The sequence below is a fragment of the Ostrea edulis genome, chromosome 7 (assembly GCF_947568905.1).
Source record: "Ostrea edulis chromosome 7, xbOstEdul1.1, whole genome shotgun sequence".
NCBI classification, from domain to species: Eukaryota; Metazoa; Mollusca; class Bivalvia; order Ostreida; family Ostreidae; genus Ostrea; species Ostrea edulis.
In genome coordinates this window covers 48,711,619-48,730,584 of record NC_079170.1, presented here as the reverse complement: position 1 = coordinate 48,730,584, position 18,966 = coordinate 48,711,619, and the positions used below count along the sequence as shown (strand labels likewise).

At 35.0% G+C, this 18,966-nt stretch overlaps 1 protein-coding gene and 1 long non-coding RNA gene across 2 annotated transcripts; one reads left to right on the top strand and one right to left on the bottom strand.

The window, feature by feature from the left end:
• Positions 1 to 190: 190 nt before the first annotated feature.
• Positions 191 to 1,040, bottom strand: LOC130048209 (uncharacterized). The gene is made up of 2 exons (XR_008797067.1): positions 622 to 1,040; positions 191 to 541 (listed from the first exon to the last, which is right to left on the bottom strand). It is a non-coding gene; the product is annotated as an uncharacterized LOC130048209 (long non-coding RNA).
• Positions 1,041 to 11,705: 10,665 nt separating this feature from the next.
• LOC125655824 (transmembrane protein 243-like) lies at positions 11,706 to 18,597 on the top strand. The gene is made up of 4 exons (XM_048886345.2): positions 11,706 to 11,918; positions 12,434 to 12,484; positions 12,967 to 13,071; positions 14,905 to 18,597. Exons 1-4 carry the CDS (start codon positions 11,835 to 11,837, stop codon positions 15,037 to 15,039), a joined length of 375 nt encoding a protein of 124 aa, XP_048742302.2. The 5' UTR covers positions 11,706 to 11,834; the 3' UTR covers positions 15,040 to 18,597.
• Positions 18,598 to 18,966: the final 369 nt, after the last annotated feature.

The following is an 18,966-nucleotide window of genomic DNA, read 5'->3' as shown; positions in this document are numbered from 1 at the left end:
ATAACACTATTACGAGCAATACGTATTTATTTCTGGATAAATCTACTACGGGGTCAACAGAGGTCACGGCTGTGCGTATGAACATTTGTTAAAAGTATGTAACAGGTACTACTTTTACTAAGGCAATACACATCTAGCAATCGCTCTCACTTACTACAGAAATCTTTCAATAGATGAAATCAACATCACAAAATGTATTTACGGTTTTATTTGTATTCCAAGCAGTGGACTTTCATCAATAATTGATAAAAGTATTTCTGTAAACAATGTCTTTAGTTACTAGCCTACTAGGCCTAATGTATGTCTAAAATTTCGTCTGCTACAACTTCACCCTGGTCATCGATGATGCGGAATTGTACCTACTGTTAGACGATGACGTTAGGCTTTAGCAAAAAGGTCATTCACAGGATGTATGGCCGATAAGTCGTCAAAGTGCATTAAGACCTACACACCACACTGCTTCCGTGCCACAGCAGCCATAGTGCTTGATGTCGGTTTCCAAGTTTATGTCGGGACATCGAAGCGAGGCGTCGTTAAAAACCTATTACAAAAAATTATCGAGTCAAAAGAAGCGTTCAGTGAGCTCATGTTTATCAACAATTACATATCCACGTCCCTTACCTTCGTGCAGTTCCACATTCTCTGCGATGTTCAGTTCTTTCCGGAGATTCATCTGAGCTGCGTCCTCTGTCCTGTCTATAAATGATTTGCCTACACCTGACGACTGCTGCCCTGTTCTTCATGTTCCTCCATCTCAGTCTTCTATTAACTCCGTAATATCCACACAATATATTTCAAAGTCGGTCTTCAACGTCTTCACTTTTCAAAAATCAAAGCGCATCACAACTTTAAGTGTAACACTGCGCATCCCCGTTTAAATCATAATTCCCCCACCCCCTAAAATTAGACATATGGAAGAGTTTTCCATTATATACTCCAGAGTCAATGTATAAGTATATGTTGATATACTTGTTTTCTAGCGTCTTAATAATTAAAACAATTCTTCATTTTATAGAACTTTGTTTTGTGTTGTCGTCATTTTGAACATCTAGTATGACGCTTCGTTGTGGACGTCAACAATTTGAAATGTATGGAAACGTGTTGTTAACACAATTCAGCAATGTTACCGACCAAAAATGTAAATATAAGTAATAAGGTATCATTTAAAAATATTTATCGGGATATAAATACGGGTTGGTACATGATCAAATTTTCCATAAAGCCCTTCGGGCTTTATGGAATTTGATCACGTGACCAACCCGTATTTATATCCCGATAAATATTTTTAAATGATACCTTATTTCTTAAATATATTCAATTTACAATATAAGCAAGATAAAATTATTATGCAAAGTCACATTGAAGGTGGATCCTTGGTTTCTAGAATCCAGATTGAGTTTTGGAAATGTGTGTACATGTACAATCAAGCTATTGATTCACAATCTGATTCATTGTTGTTGTAATCAAATACAGTTTGTTTAGAATATCGAATATGAAGTGTTGCTCAGTCATATTTTATGTATATGGGTTTTTTCTAATTTTAAAAGTCAAGTGCACAACATTACCAAGCCATGTATTTCTAGTTGAAAATGCTTTTATGATGATTGGATTTTTATACCCCCCGAACGAAGTTCAGGGGGTTATATAGTAATCACTCTGTCTGTCTGTCTGTCCGTCCGTCCGTCTGTCCGTCCATCTGTATGTCTGTGCAGATTCGTGTCTGGGCCATAACTTCTTTGTTCTTTGACTTAGGCATACCATGTTTGGCACACAGGTAGATCACCATGAGACAAAGTGTCGAGTACATTCATGACCTTGACCCTTGACCTCAAGGTCAAAATTAAAGGTTTTTTTTTTACAATGGATTCGTGTCCGGGCCATAACTTCTTTGTTCTTTGACATAGGTATACCATATTTGACACATGAGTGTATCATCATGAGACGATATGTCAGGTACCTTCATGACCTCTATATGACCTTGACCTTTGATCTCAAGGTCAAAATCATAGGTTTATGCCATGGATTTGTGTTCGGACTATATCTTCTATTTTCTTATACAAAGGCAAACCGTATTTTTACACTCAGGAAAGAGGTAATTTATACCTAATAACAACACCCTTTGGGAGATTGGGGTGAGCGGGGGGTATTCTTAGTGAGCATTGCTCACAGTACCTCTTGTTTAAATTGCAATTGTCACTTCTATACACACATTAAACATATAGAGCGAAACAATATCATATCACTATATAGAATGAGTACCGGTGTTGTAGAGTGAGCCTTCCCCCATAATGAGACTTCCCCCCGGAAGTCTGGCTCTAGAGTGAGCCTTCCCCCGGAAGCCTGGCTCTAGAGTGAGCCTTCCCTCTGAGGGAAGGCTCACTCTAGAGCAGGAGAACTCCCGGGGAAGTCTCACTCTAGAGCCAGACTTCCCCGTGGGAAGACCTACTCTATCACTAGTTGTAGAGTCAGACTTCCCCCATAGCAGGACTTCCCCCTCCATTTATTCCTGGTAAACTACTATCACTTTATAGAGATTGTTTAGATACCAGGACTTTTTTCAGCAGGGCATTAAATGATTTTGCTTAAGCCGTTCATCAAACTCAAGAGAAGACAACAGTGAATAAAACACATTGGAATTGATAAGCCATTTTGTTTTACCCATAGACCTTGAACTTTGACCCACACAATACCTATGGCGTGGTTAGTTTTAGAAGTTTGAAAAACGAAATGAGGAAATTTCGAATTTATGTTTCTTCTCATCTGCGTACAAATATCGGTTATGCTTTTAAACGTGTACAACTTCAGGTAGAGAGGTAGGTAAGTTGGTAGGTAGGGTACTTTTGAAATAAGACAATAATAGCTCAAAAAGTTCTTTGTACCAACCATATCTTTTACATCAGTAAAGTATTTGAATGTTTCATTCTGCAAAACTAAGTCATTCAAGGTCTTAATGCCTCTGTCTACCCAGTTTGTATTAAAATTCCATTATTTAACATCAACAAAGTTTCTTATATCTAAATTCAAATAATCTGTAACAGAAAGAGAACTTTTTTTAACTCTTGATAGAGCTTTAAACACATCTTTCCAAAACACATTGTCAATATGATTTACAAATTCATTAAGTTTTTCTTTGGTTAGGTGAAAAATGAAATCCACATTTTTAAGATTTAAAATAATATGCAACATATGTTGCCATATACCCTCATTATCAACAATAAATAAATAAAATAATAATACCATATTTATATAGCACCCTTTTCATACACTATGTACGCTCAAAGGTGCTTTACAATGCATATATACCTTACAACAGAATGTTATACACATAATACATAGGAAATAAATAAAACATTAAAAGCTGTACCTGTCCTGATCGAACATATAAAACATGAAAACACAAGATACCATAAATATGCTAGATAAGAATAAACATCAGCAAGGTACCTTTTGACCCATTTCAGCTTAATATAAGATATATAAGATGCCAGATGTACCATATTTAGTCCCCCTTTATCATAATTACCCACAATTGTATTTCTTTTCAACTTTTCTACCTTGTATCCCCAAATGAATTAAAAAAAATATTTTATTCAACTCTTCCAGTACTTGTTTAGATGGGTCAGGCAATGCTGAAAATAAGTGTATGAGTTTTGGGAGTGTTAAAGTTTTGATAATTGTGATTTTATCTATTGGAGTTAAATCCCGTTTAGTCCACAAACATAGCAATTTTTAATGGCATTGATTTTAGATTGATAATTACATAAAGTCATGTCTTCCAGATGTTTTGTAAACACTATTTTGAGGAGCTTAAAATTGCTATTTCCCCATTTTATTTTCAGATCATTACACAAAGTTTCCGCCGAACCTGATTTGCTCCCCAACCAAATTGCTTGTGATTTTGAAATATTTAAACGTAGTCCAGAAATCATTCTAAACATATCAATAACTCTCATAGATTCTCTAAGTGATTTTTCACTGCCATCTAACGTTAAAAAAGAGTCGTCCGAATACTGGCCTAATTTATTTTCTTTTCCAGCCACAGTTACACCCTTAATATTTCGATTTTCTTTAAGTGCTTTTGCCAACAATTCTACTGTAATAATAAAGATATATGGTGCCAATGGATCTCCTTGTCTACAGCCTCGTTCAAGACTGAAGAATTTATATAAGTTTCCATTGTTAATTATGCAACTGGTACTGGAGGTGTATAGAGTAAGAAACCATTTTACAATAGATTCCCCAAAATTGAAGGACCTGAGTGCCTTTAAAATAAAATCCCATTCCAATGAATCAAACGCTTTTTCAAAATCTAATAATAATAACAATCCTGGCTGATTTTCCTTTTTTAGATAGTCAATCAAATCACAAAAACGAGTGTTTTCACCAATAAACCGTCCCTTTATAAAACCCTTCTGAGAGTCACCTATGATACTTGTTAGTACTTTCTTTAAACGATTTGCTATGGCACTAAAACCAATTTTGTAATCAACTTTAATAATGATATTGGTCGCCAATTTTTTATATAGCGTCTATCTTTTTCTTCTTTGGGAATGCAAGTTATTACACCTTGGGATTGAAATTAAAAGACAAATTGCTGATTTTAAAAACAATGCATGAATTGTTGAGTCCAAATCAGTGTATTGTACAGAAAATGAACTCTAGTTCTTATGTTAAATTTTTATATCAAGTTTTGAAGGAAAAGGAGTTCATAGCCCCACAACTTAAAAGAGAGAAGTGGGAAGCTTATCTCATTGAAACTATTTCAAAAAATGTTGGGAATTTCATTATTTATGCACAAAAGAAACAAAATTAATTTATTTTCAATACCGTATTCTTATGTGTTATATACATGTAGCTACAAACTCTTTCCTTTGCAAACTTAAACTTGTAGATAATGACTTGTGTTTATTTTGCAAAAGTGAAAGAGAAACAGTCACTCATATTTTTTATAACTGGGTGTATGTACAGAATCTGCCTTCTGGAGAGATTTTGTGAAATTGTATAATGCATTTGTAAAAGGTTATAAAATCACAAAAAGAAGTGTGTTACTAGGCAATATTGATGGAAGTTGTTTGGAAATTTTTCTTTTGTTAGCAAAAAAGCACATTTATTACTCCAGATCACGGGACTCAAAACCCAAATTGTCAGATGCAATTAATTTGTTTAAATACTATAGAAATTTAGAAAAATATTGTCAAAATGTATTTCATAGCAAATCCAAAATACTTGGTAAATGGGCATTGTTTGATAATATAATGGACAAGTAGTTTGTTGAAAATCATAATACATTTATATGAAAAATAAAATAATTGCCTTTATCTTTGTATCTGTATATATGTATGTTTATATGTGTATATATATTTATGTGTGTGTATGTATATATTATACATGTATATATCATTGATACAATTCACTGTTATTGTTGATACAGAAGGTGCACAGAGTAATTGCAAGTGTGAATGAGCGAGTGTAGATTATACAGTTTAAATGTTTGTATGCATAAATGTGTTGAAAATACAAAAATAATTTTTTTTTAAAAAGTAGGTAGGTAGGTAGGTAGGCAGGTAGGTAGATATATAGGTATAGGTAGGTAGATATATAGGTATAGGTAGGTAGGTAGAGAGGTAGAAAGGTAAGTAATTCCCTGCCCGATAAACTAAAATTTATTTCATAGTTTGCATAGGAGGGGATGAAAGCGGGGGTGTCCCTCTAGAGCGAGACTTCAAAAGTGTGTTATGACTCTAGAGTGAGTCTTCCCCCTGGGGGTAAGGTATATTCTATAGCACGTCTGTTGGGGGGAGGCTCACTCTAGAGCGAGGCTACCGGGGAGAAGGCTCACTCTAGAGCAAGACTTCCGTGGGGAAGGCTCACTCTAGAGCCAGACTTCCGCAGGGGGAAGGCTCACTCTAGAGTCAGACTCCCGCGGGGGGAAGGCTGGCTCTGTAGGGAAGTCTTGCTCTAGAGTGAGCCTTCCCCCCTGGGGGAAGGCCCACTCTAGAGCCAGACTTCCGGGGGGAAGTCTCACTATGGGGGGAAGTCTGGCTCTATAACACCGGCACTTCGAAGGTTCCTTTTGTTAAGTGGCTGCTTGGTCATGTAAGGGTCAATTGGTAAACGCCTTGCATCTTAGATAGACACAAGAGCGGCATCAACACTGGTGACACCCGGATTACTATGTTCAAAGATGGTGGTTTCTACTCGTCCAATGGGTGGCCCTGTATGATGTGCTGGTTGAATCACATTAATGAAATTGCAGTGTTGCCAACAGTCATTTAAGAATATAAACCCTGGGAAGCTCCTGCTAAGGCATCGGTTGGGTATAAGGACGTATTCACACGTGATAAATAAGGTATTTCCTGATGGGCTTCTTAAAAACCCACCAAGTGTGCCTCCTGGTCCTCCAGATCGTGCTATTTCTAACCCAGTCCTCAAATTATTATGGTATTCTTTGCATCCCAGTAACTGCGAGTTCCGCATTCCGAACGAACTACCTTCTCTAACGTCCACCGCCACACCATCAATGGAAGAAGGAAATAACTTTTCTCGAAAAGGTATAACACCTTTCCCTTTACAATGCAAGGTGAAGATAACGAACAGTGATCAATCCCATAACTCCTACAAGCAATACAAAATAGATAGTTGGGCAAACACGGACCCCTGGACACACCAGAGGTGGGATCAGGTGCCTAGGAAGAGTAAGCATCCCCTGTTGACCGGTCACACCCGCCGTGATATATATCGCAATACAAACACGTGGGAACGTCGCGCCGTTTTTCAGTCTGTAGGAACTCAACCCTACACATTACTGGAAACTGGTAAATGATATCGAGGGATCAGCAAAAACTGGGAACTCTTCATGCTCACAAATTGATTCCGAGACTTGGGTCAACCATTTTATAAACTTGCACTCTAATACTGATAACACATTTCAGAATAGACTTAATGAGCTAGAAAAGATTCTACAGGGAAAAGAAAAGAAAGCCATATTTAATGAACTTGATTTTGAAATTAAAGATAAAGAAATAATAAATGCACTTTTAAAGCTCAAGTTAGGTAAAGTAGTTGGGCTTGATCTAATTTCAAATGAAATGCTAAAATGTCGTCAAAATTACTGAATCCCGTGTTTGAGAAAACTATGCATTACCTGTTTTAAAAATGGGGTTACCCAAATATATGGGCCGATGATTATATCTCTCCAATTTATAAAGCTGATGACCCCAATGACCCAGCAAACTACAGAGGCATAACCATAACAAGCTGCATTGGTAAATCATTCAATTCTATATTTAATGACAGATTAGATTTGTACTTGCGGAAGAATAATCTAATTCATAATTCCCAAATAGGATTTACAAAACATGCACAAACTGCTGATCATGTCTTAAAAACCTTGAGAGATGAATATTGTAATACCAAAGAAGGTAGGCTTTATACATGTTTCATTGATTTCCGCTTTTGATAGTGTAAATAATACACACGACTGGTTTGAAATTAAAACTGTTGAATATGAATATTGGCAGTTATTGTTACAACATTATCAAGGATATGTACAGTAATTCTAAAGCATGTGTTAGAATCGGAGATAGTCTTACTGATCAATTTTTGATTAACCTTGGTGGAAGACAGGGGGACAATTTAAGCCCCGTTCTGTTTAAAATCTTCATCAATGACTTTTCATTATATCTCGAAAAAATTATAGATACTCTATATCACTTCAAAATGAAAATTTAAATGGTTAAACAGACGATATAGTAATAATGTCAACATCAGCAGAGGGTTTACAACAGAGGATATATATTTTAGAAACATACTGTAATGATTGGTGTGTGATTGTGTGATTGGTGTAAGAAAACAAAAGTTATTGTCTTTAACAAGGGTGGGAGAATACTGCAGTGTAAATTTAAATTTCAGAACAAACATATTGAATGTACACCTTATTATAAATACTTAGGTACCTTTTTTCTGCATCTGGCAGTTTTAGTACCGCTAAATCTGAACTATATAACCAGGGGGTTCCAGGAATTGTGGTTAGGGGGCGCCACTTTATGAGGCAGGGGGTATGGGGTCGTCTTGAGGCTCCCAGTGGGTCCAGGGCGAAGCCCCCCGAAGCTCCTGGATTTTACAGGTTTTATAAAGATTGAAATATGTCTCCTATTTAGTCATTTGTACTATTTTCTATCATTTTTATAAGGTGAAATTAATATAAAGACGCAAATTTTAAGGGTTTTGGAAAAAAATTAATTTCTCCCAATAAAGTATTTCAAGAAATCAAAAGATTTTATTTATTTCTCCGGAAGTGGAAGAAATCATTGCTTCTTTTATCGTTTAGTACATTTTTCTAAACAAGATGCCACGATTTACCTTAATTTGAAAATTTTAGGGGGGGGGGGGGCGCAACCGCACTGATAACACAGCCTCAAAGGATTTTATAAATTGAAGGAAAAAAAAGAAATTATGTTTAGCACCAGGAATTAAAACAAGTATTCATCTCTTTGACCACACAATAAAACCAATTTTATCATATAATTCTGAAATATGGGGTGGATACATAGGTTCATGGAATAAATTAAAATGATCACCATTTGATCCAGACAAACTTTTTAAATCACTTCACTGTGAGAAGCTTCATCATAAATATTCTAAATGTATTCTGGGTGTACATAAGAAAAGTACAAATTTTGCTGTACTATCAGAATTGGGGAGATTCCCTCTACATTATGATATTTTGAAATCAATCATTTATTTTTGGTACAGGCTTGAAAACCTAAATGAATTTGGGGGCCCTTGATTGGAAAATAAAAATGCTCGCGCGAGAATAAGACAACGGTACTATTAGCCAGGGTTACATGTGAGACATGTCCTAAGCGGAAGAATCCTATTCCGAAATGTAGGGTTCCAATACAAATCGCACAACCTGGTGCGCCAACGGAGAGGATAGTCACCGGTATTTTGTGCGAACTACCTGAGACTGAGAGGGAAAATCATCATATTCTCGATGTTTCAGATTACTTCACAAAATGGACGGAGGCTTTTGCTCTTCCCAATATGGAAGCAGAAACTATTGCCAGAACCATAATGGAGCAAGTAATCGGAAGATTTGTTGTTGTTGTTGTTTTTAGTCGTAACCCATTCCGACCAGGTTCGCCGTTATGAAACTAAATTATTTTACGGATATGTTTAGGTTGCTTGGTATAATAATTACTAATACAAGGACTGCACCCTGTCATCTAAATCGGACGGAATAGTCGAGCAATTCAATCGCACATTATTAACAATGATGAATGCCTTTATCCAAGAGAATCAGCGAGACTGGGGTGTGTGTGTTTTATATGTACCCATGGCTTATCGTGGTCAATCACAGGTTTCTCTCCGAATATGCTTATGTTAAGGTGGGAGGCAAGGACGCCTTTAGATTTAGTGTATGAAATGCCACCAGAGATAAAAGACATCCCAGCAAATCAATGGATCTGGGTATTGTGTGAACGCTTAGAGAAAGCACATGTAATCGTCGGAGAAAATATACATGGAAAGATGCTTCGTAAGAAAAAAATATAATGATGCTAAAACATCATGGTCGTCGTTTGAACAAGGCGAAATGGTTTGTGTATTTATTATTATATATCTATTTTCCAGTGAGAAAAGGTGGGTGTTCTCCTAAGCTTACGTCGTTTTGGAGAGTCCCTATCAAGTACAAAAGAAACTGTCAGATGTTCTCTACACAGTTGCGTGCGGTTTCAAGAGAAGGAGCACCGCCATACATTGTGACCGAATGAGAAAATATCAGGCCCAGACATTGATAGAAGATAATTGCAATGAAAAGTCACAGGAGAGGCATGAAGTTGAAAGTGATGACGAGCAACCTCTGGCAGATCTAAATGTCGATGGTCATGAACATAGGACAGCAATCGATGAACGTGGCACAAGCGCGAATAGTAGACCACAGCGCGCTAGAAATGTTCCTAAGTGGTTGCTAGACAATGAAGTCGATTACAGTCTCTGAAAATATAACCAGATAACATTTTGGATAGATTATGTATACATATAAGTGGTTTCAATGTCCATGTCCATTAATGAAGATAATGTTATTTTTGTAATTTCATTTGTTTTAGAGATAGCGGACTTGAATTATTTGTTGATTTATTTCATAAACATTATTTTTTGGAAGTAGTTGATTTATTGTATATGCATTCTCTGAAAATATTTTTGTTGATTCTAATTAAATCGAAAGAGTTTTTGAATTTATACTTTTTTGTTTTATTGTTAAAACCACGCACTCTAGTAAGTTATGTTGTGATTGGGGATGCGGGACGCATTCCTGGAGGCGTGGGTAATGAAACGAAAATACAAATTGGAATTATGGTGTCCATTCTTTCTTTCTTTTTATGGAACTGCGTCTGGATTTTATAATATCGGAAAATGGTCACAAGCTCCGGTCAGCTCAGTATATTCCGTTGCGCTACAACTCCAATATCATTATTCGTAAGGGGAAGTAGTCCCAGAGAATTGACAATCGTAATATAAAACTACCGACAATTATAACACGAATAAGGTCCATCAAAAAGGAAATTTTCTTTACTTTTATAGGCTGTATTCACCTTTCACTATTTTCATAATATTATATGAATATAGGTAACACGCCAATCTGCAAAAAAATTACTACTTTCTTAAAACTTTGCCAGGCATTAAAATAATTTTTATTGTACTGAAAGTAGGAAATATATGCTTTTCAAAAATATTTAAAAAATGCATTCATAGAGGAAATTCCAAAAATATTGACCATATATCTTATTGCCGTAGTTTCAAAGATTTAGAGGCTCTCCTGTTTTTACACGCCACCGGTCAAATTGAAAGGATTAATGAGCAAGGAGGTCTCCTTAGTTTGGTTAATTCTCTCCGAACAGCGTACATGTTACACAATAGTTGAGGATGCCTTCGGTAATTCGGAAGTTCGGAACCATTATTTCGTCTCCGATGCCGGTGATATTTTAATATTTAGTCTGTTCAACAATATAATGTTTTCTGCGTTAAATTGGACAACTTTCATGAAACAGGTACACGTTACTATCAGATATAGTGAGTCTAGGCACTTTGCATTGTTTTTCAAAGTTGTGGGATGGGAAGCAAATGGAGAAAAAAGTTGCCGTCATATTTCTATGAAAATTTTTTGTTATATATAGCAACAAAAGTACATCTGCCGGGGGAGGGAGGATACATGCTTCAGTTTATTATTATCAACTTAATTTACATCATAGCAATTTGTTGAACTCTTTCTTCACTCAGAGCAACCCTGTCTGGCCGCGTTCGTACATGTATAATTGTATATCATTACTGACAAACTTATGTCGGGTGACACAATTAACTGCGCATATAAATGCACCATATGCAAGTGCAATATATTAAGTTACCTTAATTAAATATCTAGAACTCAGTCTGATTCAATTCTGTCTATGTTTAATGCTAAAACGCGGACTTTCGGTCGATCATATGATCAGCGTTTCGGCATTTATAAAACGTACTAGATTTACAAGCTCCGGTCAGCTCAGTATATTCGATCCGTTACGCTACTACTCTCATTGTGTACACAAAGGTCACGTGCTACCCACAAAAAATCTGATGCCATTCTATCAACTATTAAGAAAGAAATCAATTAAATCATGCAAAAATCGCTATCCGTGACTTTCGGGTTTCGACCGTACTACATTTACCGCTAGCCGTTTATCAAAGTGAAACCGGAAGTTTTGAAGTCATGTGAAACTTACAAGTTACATTTCCGATGATTTCGGTGACAAAAATATGTGAATCACCTGTAACTGAATGTTTGTAAACATATCGAAATGAGTGTTAGAAATTACCGTTCAACTGACTCGCAGCACACAGATGCCGCGGATGTTCCACTGTTTGGGGACCAACAACCAAGAGTTAGATTATTTTTATTTCTGCAATATGGTTGTTTACATTAGAATGTGACTCGTTTGTGGGGAATCTTTTTATTGTGACGAAATTAATATAAGAGACAACCCCTTACAATGTCACTCATTGTACAGTGACACCTGTCTTAGTGTCTAATCTGATAATGCTCAAATTTGTATCAGGTTAGACAATTTATGTCAGAAAAATGAATGAAAATTGGAGTAGAAATGTACAGTTGTCCTAAAGTCATTTTCAGTTAATAAAACTGCAATCTGCAAACTTCATAGAAATTGATTTTGTATTTCTCTTACCTCTCCCTCATTCTCTCTCTCTCTCTCTCTCTCTCTCTCTCTCTCTCTCTCTCTCTCTCTGTGCCAGGAACAGCATTTTGTTTCATTTGTTTTCTCATCTTAATTTTGTTTTGTGTAGGCTATATAATTTACCATTTTTTTTAAAGGGGTGCAGGGTTGTTGAAGGGCTATGTAATGATATCGTTTACTATCAGAAATGCTCTCTTTTGTAGGATCGTATGATTAACTTGGTTGTGGGAGTATTCACCAGTATAGTTGTTGCAGTAAGTACATCCCTCAGTTACTATTTATAAAACACAGTACAAAGTACAAACTAGGGATAGATATTGCCAAGAATTTTTTACTGCGTTATATCATGATTTTTTTTTTTTTTTTTTTTTACAATATCATGATAATTTGTTGCGATATTTTAGGATATTCTTGTTTACCTTAATTCTCTCATTATTTTCATTACTGCTTTGGCATTAAAGTTCAAAAAAGTCAAATTCAGTTTATTTTAAACATTTATTTTGTATAAGTAACTGTAATAAAACAAAGAACAAAAAAAAATTAAGATTAAATGATAATGACACAACCTATGACTAAAGAAATGAATATTTATAAATCTGTTAAGTATTAAACAATAAATGTTGTTATCATGTTCAGACGCCATCTTAGTTACATTTAAATACAAATTAAAAGTGATGAGAACATTGCATTCAATGTCTCGTAATGAAGTTTGAAAGAGTGTATATTTTTTATACAGGTGACTCTCGTTAGCGCATTCATTTTTCCAAGTTTTCCTCCAGATGGAATCAATGTCTTCTTTGCTGTCATTATTGTTATGATCTGTGGATCTCATTTACTCCTGGTAAGTTGAAATAAAGGCATTAAATATGTGCTAAGTTCAAAGAGAGGAGAATATTTGAGGAAGATGTGATAAGTTGAAAGGGTTGGTAAAGTTACAGAGTGGTTGTAACGTGATTGGGAATGGTAAGTGAATTTAGGGGCGGTAATTTGATAGAGTGGTAAATTATAGAGAGGCAGTAAGTGAATTGGGAGTGGTAAACTGTAAAGAGGCAGTAAGTGAATTGGGAATGGTAAATCATAGAGAGGCAGTGAGTGAATTGGGAATGGTAAACTGTAAAGAGGCAGTAAGTGAATTGGGAATGGTAAATCATAGAGAGGCAGTGAGTGAATTGGGAATGGTAAATCATAGAGAGACAGTAATTTGATAGAGTGGTACTAAGTTGATAGGGACAGGTAAGTTAATTGAGAAAAAATGAATTGGGGGTTGGGTGTTAGAGGTGGAAAACTGAGAGTCAAGCAAGCTATTACATGTAGCTGAGAGAGATGGTAAAATGATAGAGAGGGGTTATATTGAAATGTTGTAAGTGGTTGAGATGGTTTATTGAGAGAGAGTGTAGGGTAGGGAGTTTGGTACGTTGTAAAAGAGAGGTAGTAACTTGATAGATATGTGCTGATTTGAGAAAGGTGATGAGATGAGAGAGAACTGGTATTTTGGGAGAGAGATGGGGGAGGGAGAGGGGGAAATAGAGTTTAAAGAGTGAGTCGGGCAATAATTTGATAAAGAGGTGGAGGGGTTTGGGAGGTAGGAGTATAAGATGTGGTAAGTTGAAGGAGAGGGGATAAGTTGAAAGTGGTATTGAATTAAGAGAAGGACAGTATTTTTATAGAGTTGCATTGGTAAAGCATGCTGGAAGCAAGTGCTTCTCATTATTCCACAACTAATTACTTAACATTCAATGAAAATTTAAAGAAATCAAAATTGATAAATGAACATATAAATGGAATAATGGAAAATAATGTAATGAATATTAATGATACCCAAAACCTTGGGCACAGCCACATCCTGTATGATGGGATGTTCTCATTATATTTGACCACTACCATACACATGCATTGAGAAAGAATGACAAACCTGAAAATATCAGAGGCTGTTAAAACAAAGCACAACATGCCTATCCAAAACCTGTAAGGCAGATCTGTGCTTATACCAGATCTATGCATTTCTAGTTCGAATATCATCATGTAGTAGATTGCTTTACTCATCAACAATGCTTGGAAAGTTTTAAAAAATATCCCCTCTCCTCTTTCACTAGGCGAAAAGTATTTGATCCACCCCAATATATTCACGTAATAATCAGATACTTTTCAAATTTCTGAAATGGAGCAGTTTTTAGGAGCTTGCCCTCCACCATCACCACCACCAAATTAAATGCAAACCCCCTGCTGTCATTTATACTATCACATTGACTGAATCCTATGTGTGTATGAAAGATAGGAAGATTTAATGTTTAAAATAGTACATGTTTATTTAATATATTCAATATCCTGCAGATTTTCTGTTTAATGCTTAAAATAGTACATGTTTATTTATATAATTCAATATCCTGCAGATTTTCTGTTCAGTGTTTAAAATAGTACATGTTTATTCAATATATTCAATATCCTGCAGATTTTCTGTTTAAAATAGTACATGTTTATTTATATAATTCAATATCCTGCAGATTTTCTGTTCAGTGTTTAAAATAGTACATGTTTATTCAATATATTCAATATCCTGCAGATTTTCTGTTTTAGTACATGTTTATTTATATATATAATTATTCAATATCCTGCAGATTTTCTTTTCAGTGTTTAAAATAGTACATATTTATTTGATATATTCAATATCCTGCAGATTTTCTGGTACAGACAAGGAGATTTAGAACCCAAGTTTCGCCGGATGATTATCTACAATGCTTTCACCATCATACTACTGTGTGTGTGTGGCAATCTGTATTTTCATAACATCTTACGAAAGTCAAATTCATGATGTAATATTTTTCACAGATTGTAGAATATAATGAAAGGTATTGTAAAATTTGTTTTCCAGTAGCCATGAAAGTTACAATCATTGAAGCGTTGATGTTTGTTAAGTGTATGGATATACATGATGTATTTTTTGGAAAAGAAAAAGAGAGTAACATTGTGCCATAGATTAATCTTGTGATCCTGTGAATAAGAATAGAATGTCATTATTAAACCATCACTTTCGTTGCTTTGATGTTCATTAATGCAAATCACAAGATTCTTAGGTACAAGTTTTATGTATTTTTATTTCAAATTACAAGTTTAACTAGTCGGGGTAAAGTCTCACATAGGGGTGGGGGTGGGGGTGGGCTGGATTGGATACACGACATTGTATGATAATTAAGATACATATAATATGAAAATCATATACATGTATTTCCAAGTTTTCGCAATCTTAAAAGTACAGATAAGATAAGATAAGTTTATTCCAATTTTGGGCCCAGAGGGCATAACAGTAAGACAGTTTATAAAGAAGGAAATTCAAAAAAGAAAGAAAGTTTACAACATTAACTACAGGTCAGTATATTTAGGTACATGTAGTTGTGTTACTGTAAATCAATGTTATTTCTTACAAATCTCATATACAATCTATGTAGTTGATCTGAAACCCAAGCATGATTAATGTGAAATCATTATATATGTGTGTATATACCGTATGATGTTTACTGGGAGGGTTTATAAATAGCATGGAGAATAAGGCTTACCATTTAATGGATCTGGAGGGACATTCCAGGGGTTGCAACTAGCCATCTAATCCTGATATATTGATTATATCATTCTGATATGATTTGGGCAGAAAACATTATCAGATAAGGTCACCCCCTTCCCCTTTCCACTTTGTGTGAAAATATTCTTGACCCACCCCTGGTAACCTTTACAAAAAATTGACACTATTTCATTAAACAATGTACAAATGTATGATACAAGTATACGTATATAGAATACACACATTTCAAATTGTGTACATACTCATTTATCATAAATACGAATCTGCTGTAGCAGTTCAACATGATATAAACAGGTGTTAGTGATCCAACAGTGACCAAAGATGTCTAAGACAGTACTTCTATTTAAATCTGAAATTAAATCCCAACCACGGAGAATTAGCCCCGGCAAACTTAAATGTTTACAAATGAGCAGTTTTAGTGCATGTGTTGAATTATATTGATTGATCAACTACCACATGTATCAAGAAAAGTGAAATTTACAGATGAATGATTGATGTTATTTCAAGTATGATGTAATGTGAACTTTCTCAAATCTTGGAACCCTAAAGTTTATTTTTAGAATGCACTGATGAATGTGAGGACTGCTGTACTGTGATTTTGACTTTTAACATAGTCTCCACATGACTTACAAGTACATTATATGTCATTCCCATTGTGTGTCTGGTGGGTAGCTTGTTACTATGAATTAGATTGCTTTAATTATTCAGTGTACACGTGTATTTCTAATTGTTTTGATTAATTATGCAGTGTACATGTGTGTTTCTAATTGTTTGAAAACACATGGTGTTATATGATGTTAAGAGATTGTAGAAAATGACAATGTATTTTTCGCACTGACTGTGTATAGCTTAAAAGTTTGTGAAGTAGTACTACGTTTGGTTTACAAGAGAACCTTGTAAAAGATGTATGTATTCATATAAAAGAGTATCTATTATAATTTATTGAACTGAGGGATAATTTCTCAAATTCATGTATTTTGAAAGCATGATTTAGTGATGTGCTATATTACTCTCTCTTGGAAACTGCTTGATTTTCTGTAAATTCTTTGACTGTATAACACTTGTCACAAGGTTTTGAAGCTAGCTCACTCTGTATTAACACACAATGTAATATCAGAGCTTCTTAAGTTTCCAGGGTTCATACATGGGTGTACCGTGGGAATATTTTCTAAACCTGTACTTGTGCTTGGTGAAACAGCCTGCCACTGCCTTAGTAGGTTTCTGTGATTTGCACAAATGATATCATTTATAATAATGGCAAATTACTGTGGAACAGTATGGATTAGTCAAGAAACTAAAGTGAATGAGAGGAGGGGGGTGGGGGTGTAATCTACTAAGTAGTTTTCCAATAATTTTTTAAACTCTGAACAGTGTTCAAACTGAAAAATATGAAAGATTCTACTTTGAATTAAGGAAGAGAATCATGAATATCTCTCTCTCTCTCTCTCTCTCTCTCTCTCTCTCTCTCTCTCTCTCTCTCATTTTGATAAGATAGGCTGTGATGCACCACAATTAAGTCAGAACATAAAACTTTCAGTTCTTCTAGAAAATCAACGACCAGGAGGCTTCTAAAATCCATAGGGTGTTAATTTCAAAGTACTTTCTCAATTTTGATGACAAACATGCATGTTATTTTTGTAAGCTTATATACAATATTAATATTTTCCTTTATTGTACATGTTGATGATTGTCATGGGCTGGTGACGTTCGAACTAAACACACCAAACGTGTATCTGATATTTTGTCTTCTATTAAAACGTTACAATTTACGCAATTTTTCTTTCTTTCTTTTGTAACAATAGTTGTGAAATATTTTGTTCACTTTTACAAATTCATGTCAATGTTATATATGTTTCTTTTCACTGCACACACTGTGTATGTAGTCAGCAAAAGTCAACAAGTGTATATAAAGTATTAACAAAAAGTCGCTAACAAGCGGAGGTGGACTAACGTTACTCCATATTCTATGACGAAATGTTTTATTTCCTGACAATTTAATTGGGCCGTACCAATTTATGTTCCATTTTGTAGCTCTTCGGACCCTCTTCCTTTTATTTTTCAATAATCGTATTTGTTAAAATAAAATCCCAGCCACACTCAAATGCCTGGAAGCAATTGTGATAATGTCGGACGGACTGAATAGATCATTGATGTGTCAGGTAGTTCCAATGTCAGATTCAGCGCCGGGGACATGCCACACCCCAACATCATCCATTTTTATAGTTATGTAGAAAACACTAAAATATATGCGTCTTGTTTTGTCAAAACTTGGTTCGTATAGTTTGAGGAAGCATTGTCCATCCTGCTACCCCCACCCCACCCCCCTTCCTCCCCATTCAGACTATTCGGAACCTGCCACAATGAAATTTAAATTTTAAACAGTAAAATATATGTATGTAATGTGACAGTGCAAACTAAATGTATAAAAGACAATCTCTCTAGATGTTACTGTTACAGTGTTCAATTAATACTGTGCTGCTGAATCACTTGGTAAATGTATTTTCTTGATTTTGCCATATTCTCTTTATTCGTAATGTGATTACGATACCTGTATATCTTTCATAGAAATAATACATGCTCTACCCTAAACATTTGAAACTTTTTATCCCTTGAAATTTCTTGTTTAGAGAAATAGAATAATTGTAAAATAATTTCACTCGCTCACCCCATTATAAACAACCAAAGAACTGGTTTGGTCTTGCAGGAAATATTTTGTATGTACATTTATGTATTGGAGATAGTAATTATTGTACATGATTTGTGATATTTTTTACATAAAGTTAATGATGTTGACATTGTGTTGCTTACTTTAGTCTTATGCTAACCAGACCTAGAGTCTTTATATGTGTTTCTGATTCTTTTGAAGATTTTATCAATACCTCTATGTTCAAATTTTAACCCACCATGTGACCCCATCAAGACTCCAAGGGTCAGTGGGAGTGTGAACAAATTTAAATATACACTACATGCGGATGCTTGCATTTCAGTTCGACACATTGTAACTTTATCGTTTTCGAGAAAGATTTTATGAATTTTGTTACATGTATATATATTCCTATGTAAAATTTCAAACTCCTCTTTTGACCCCACTAAATTCATGGTGTGAATAAACTTGAATACACTTTTCCTTAATATCTCAATGTAAAACTTTAAAACCTTATT

Coding starts and splice junctions, on each gene's coding strand:
- LOC125655824 (XM_048886345.2), top strand. CDS start 11,835: ATGAGTGTTAGAAATTACCGTTCAACTGACTCGCAGCACACAGATGCC. Junction 11,919..12,433: donor TTGGGGACCAACAACCAAGA/GTTAGATTATTT, acceptor TCTCTTTTGTAG/GATCGTATGATTAACTTGGT. Junction 13,072..14,904: donor GTGGATCTCATTTACTCCTG/GTAAGTTGAAAT, acceptor AATATCCTGCAG/ATTTTCTGGTACAGACAAGG.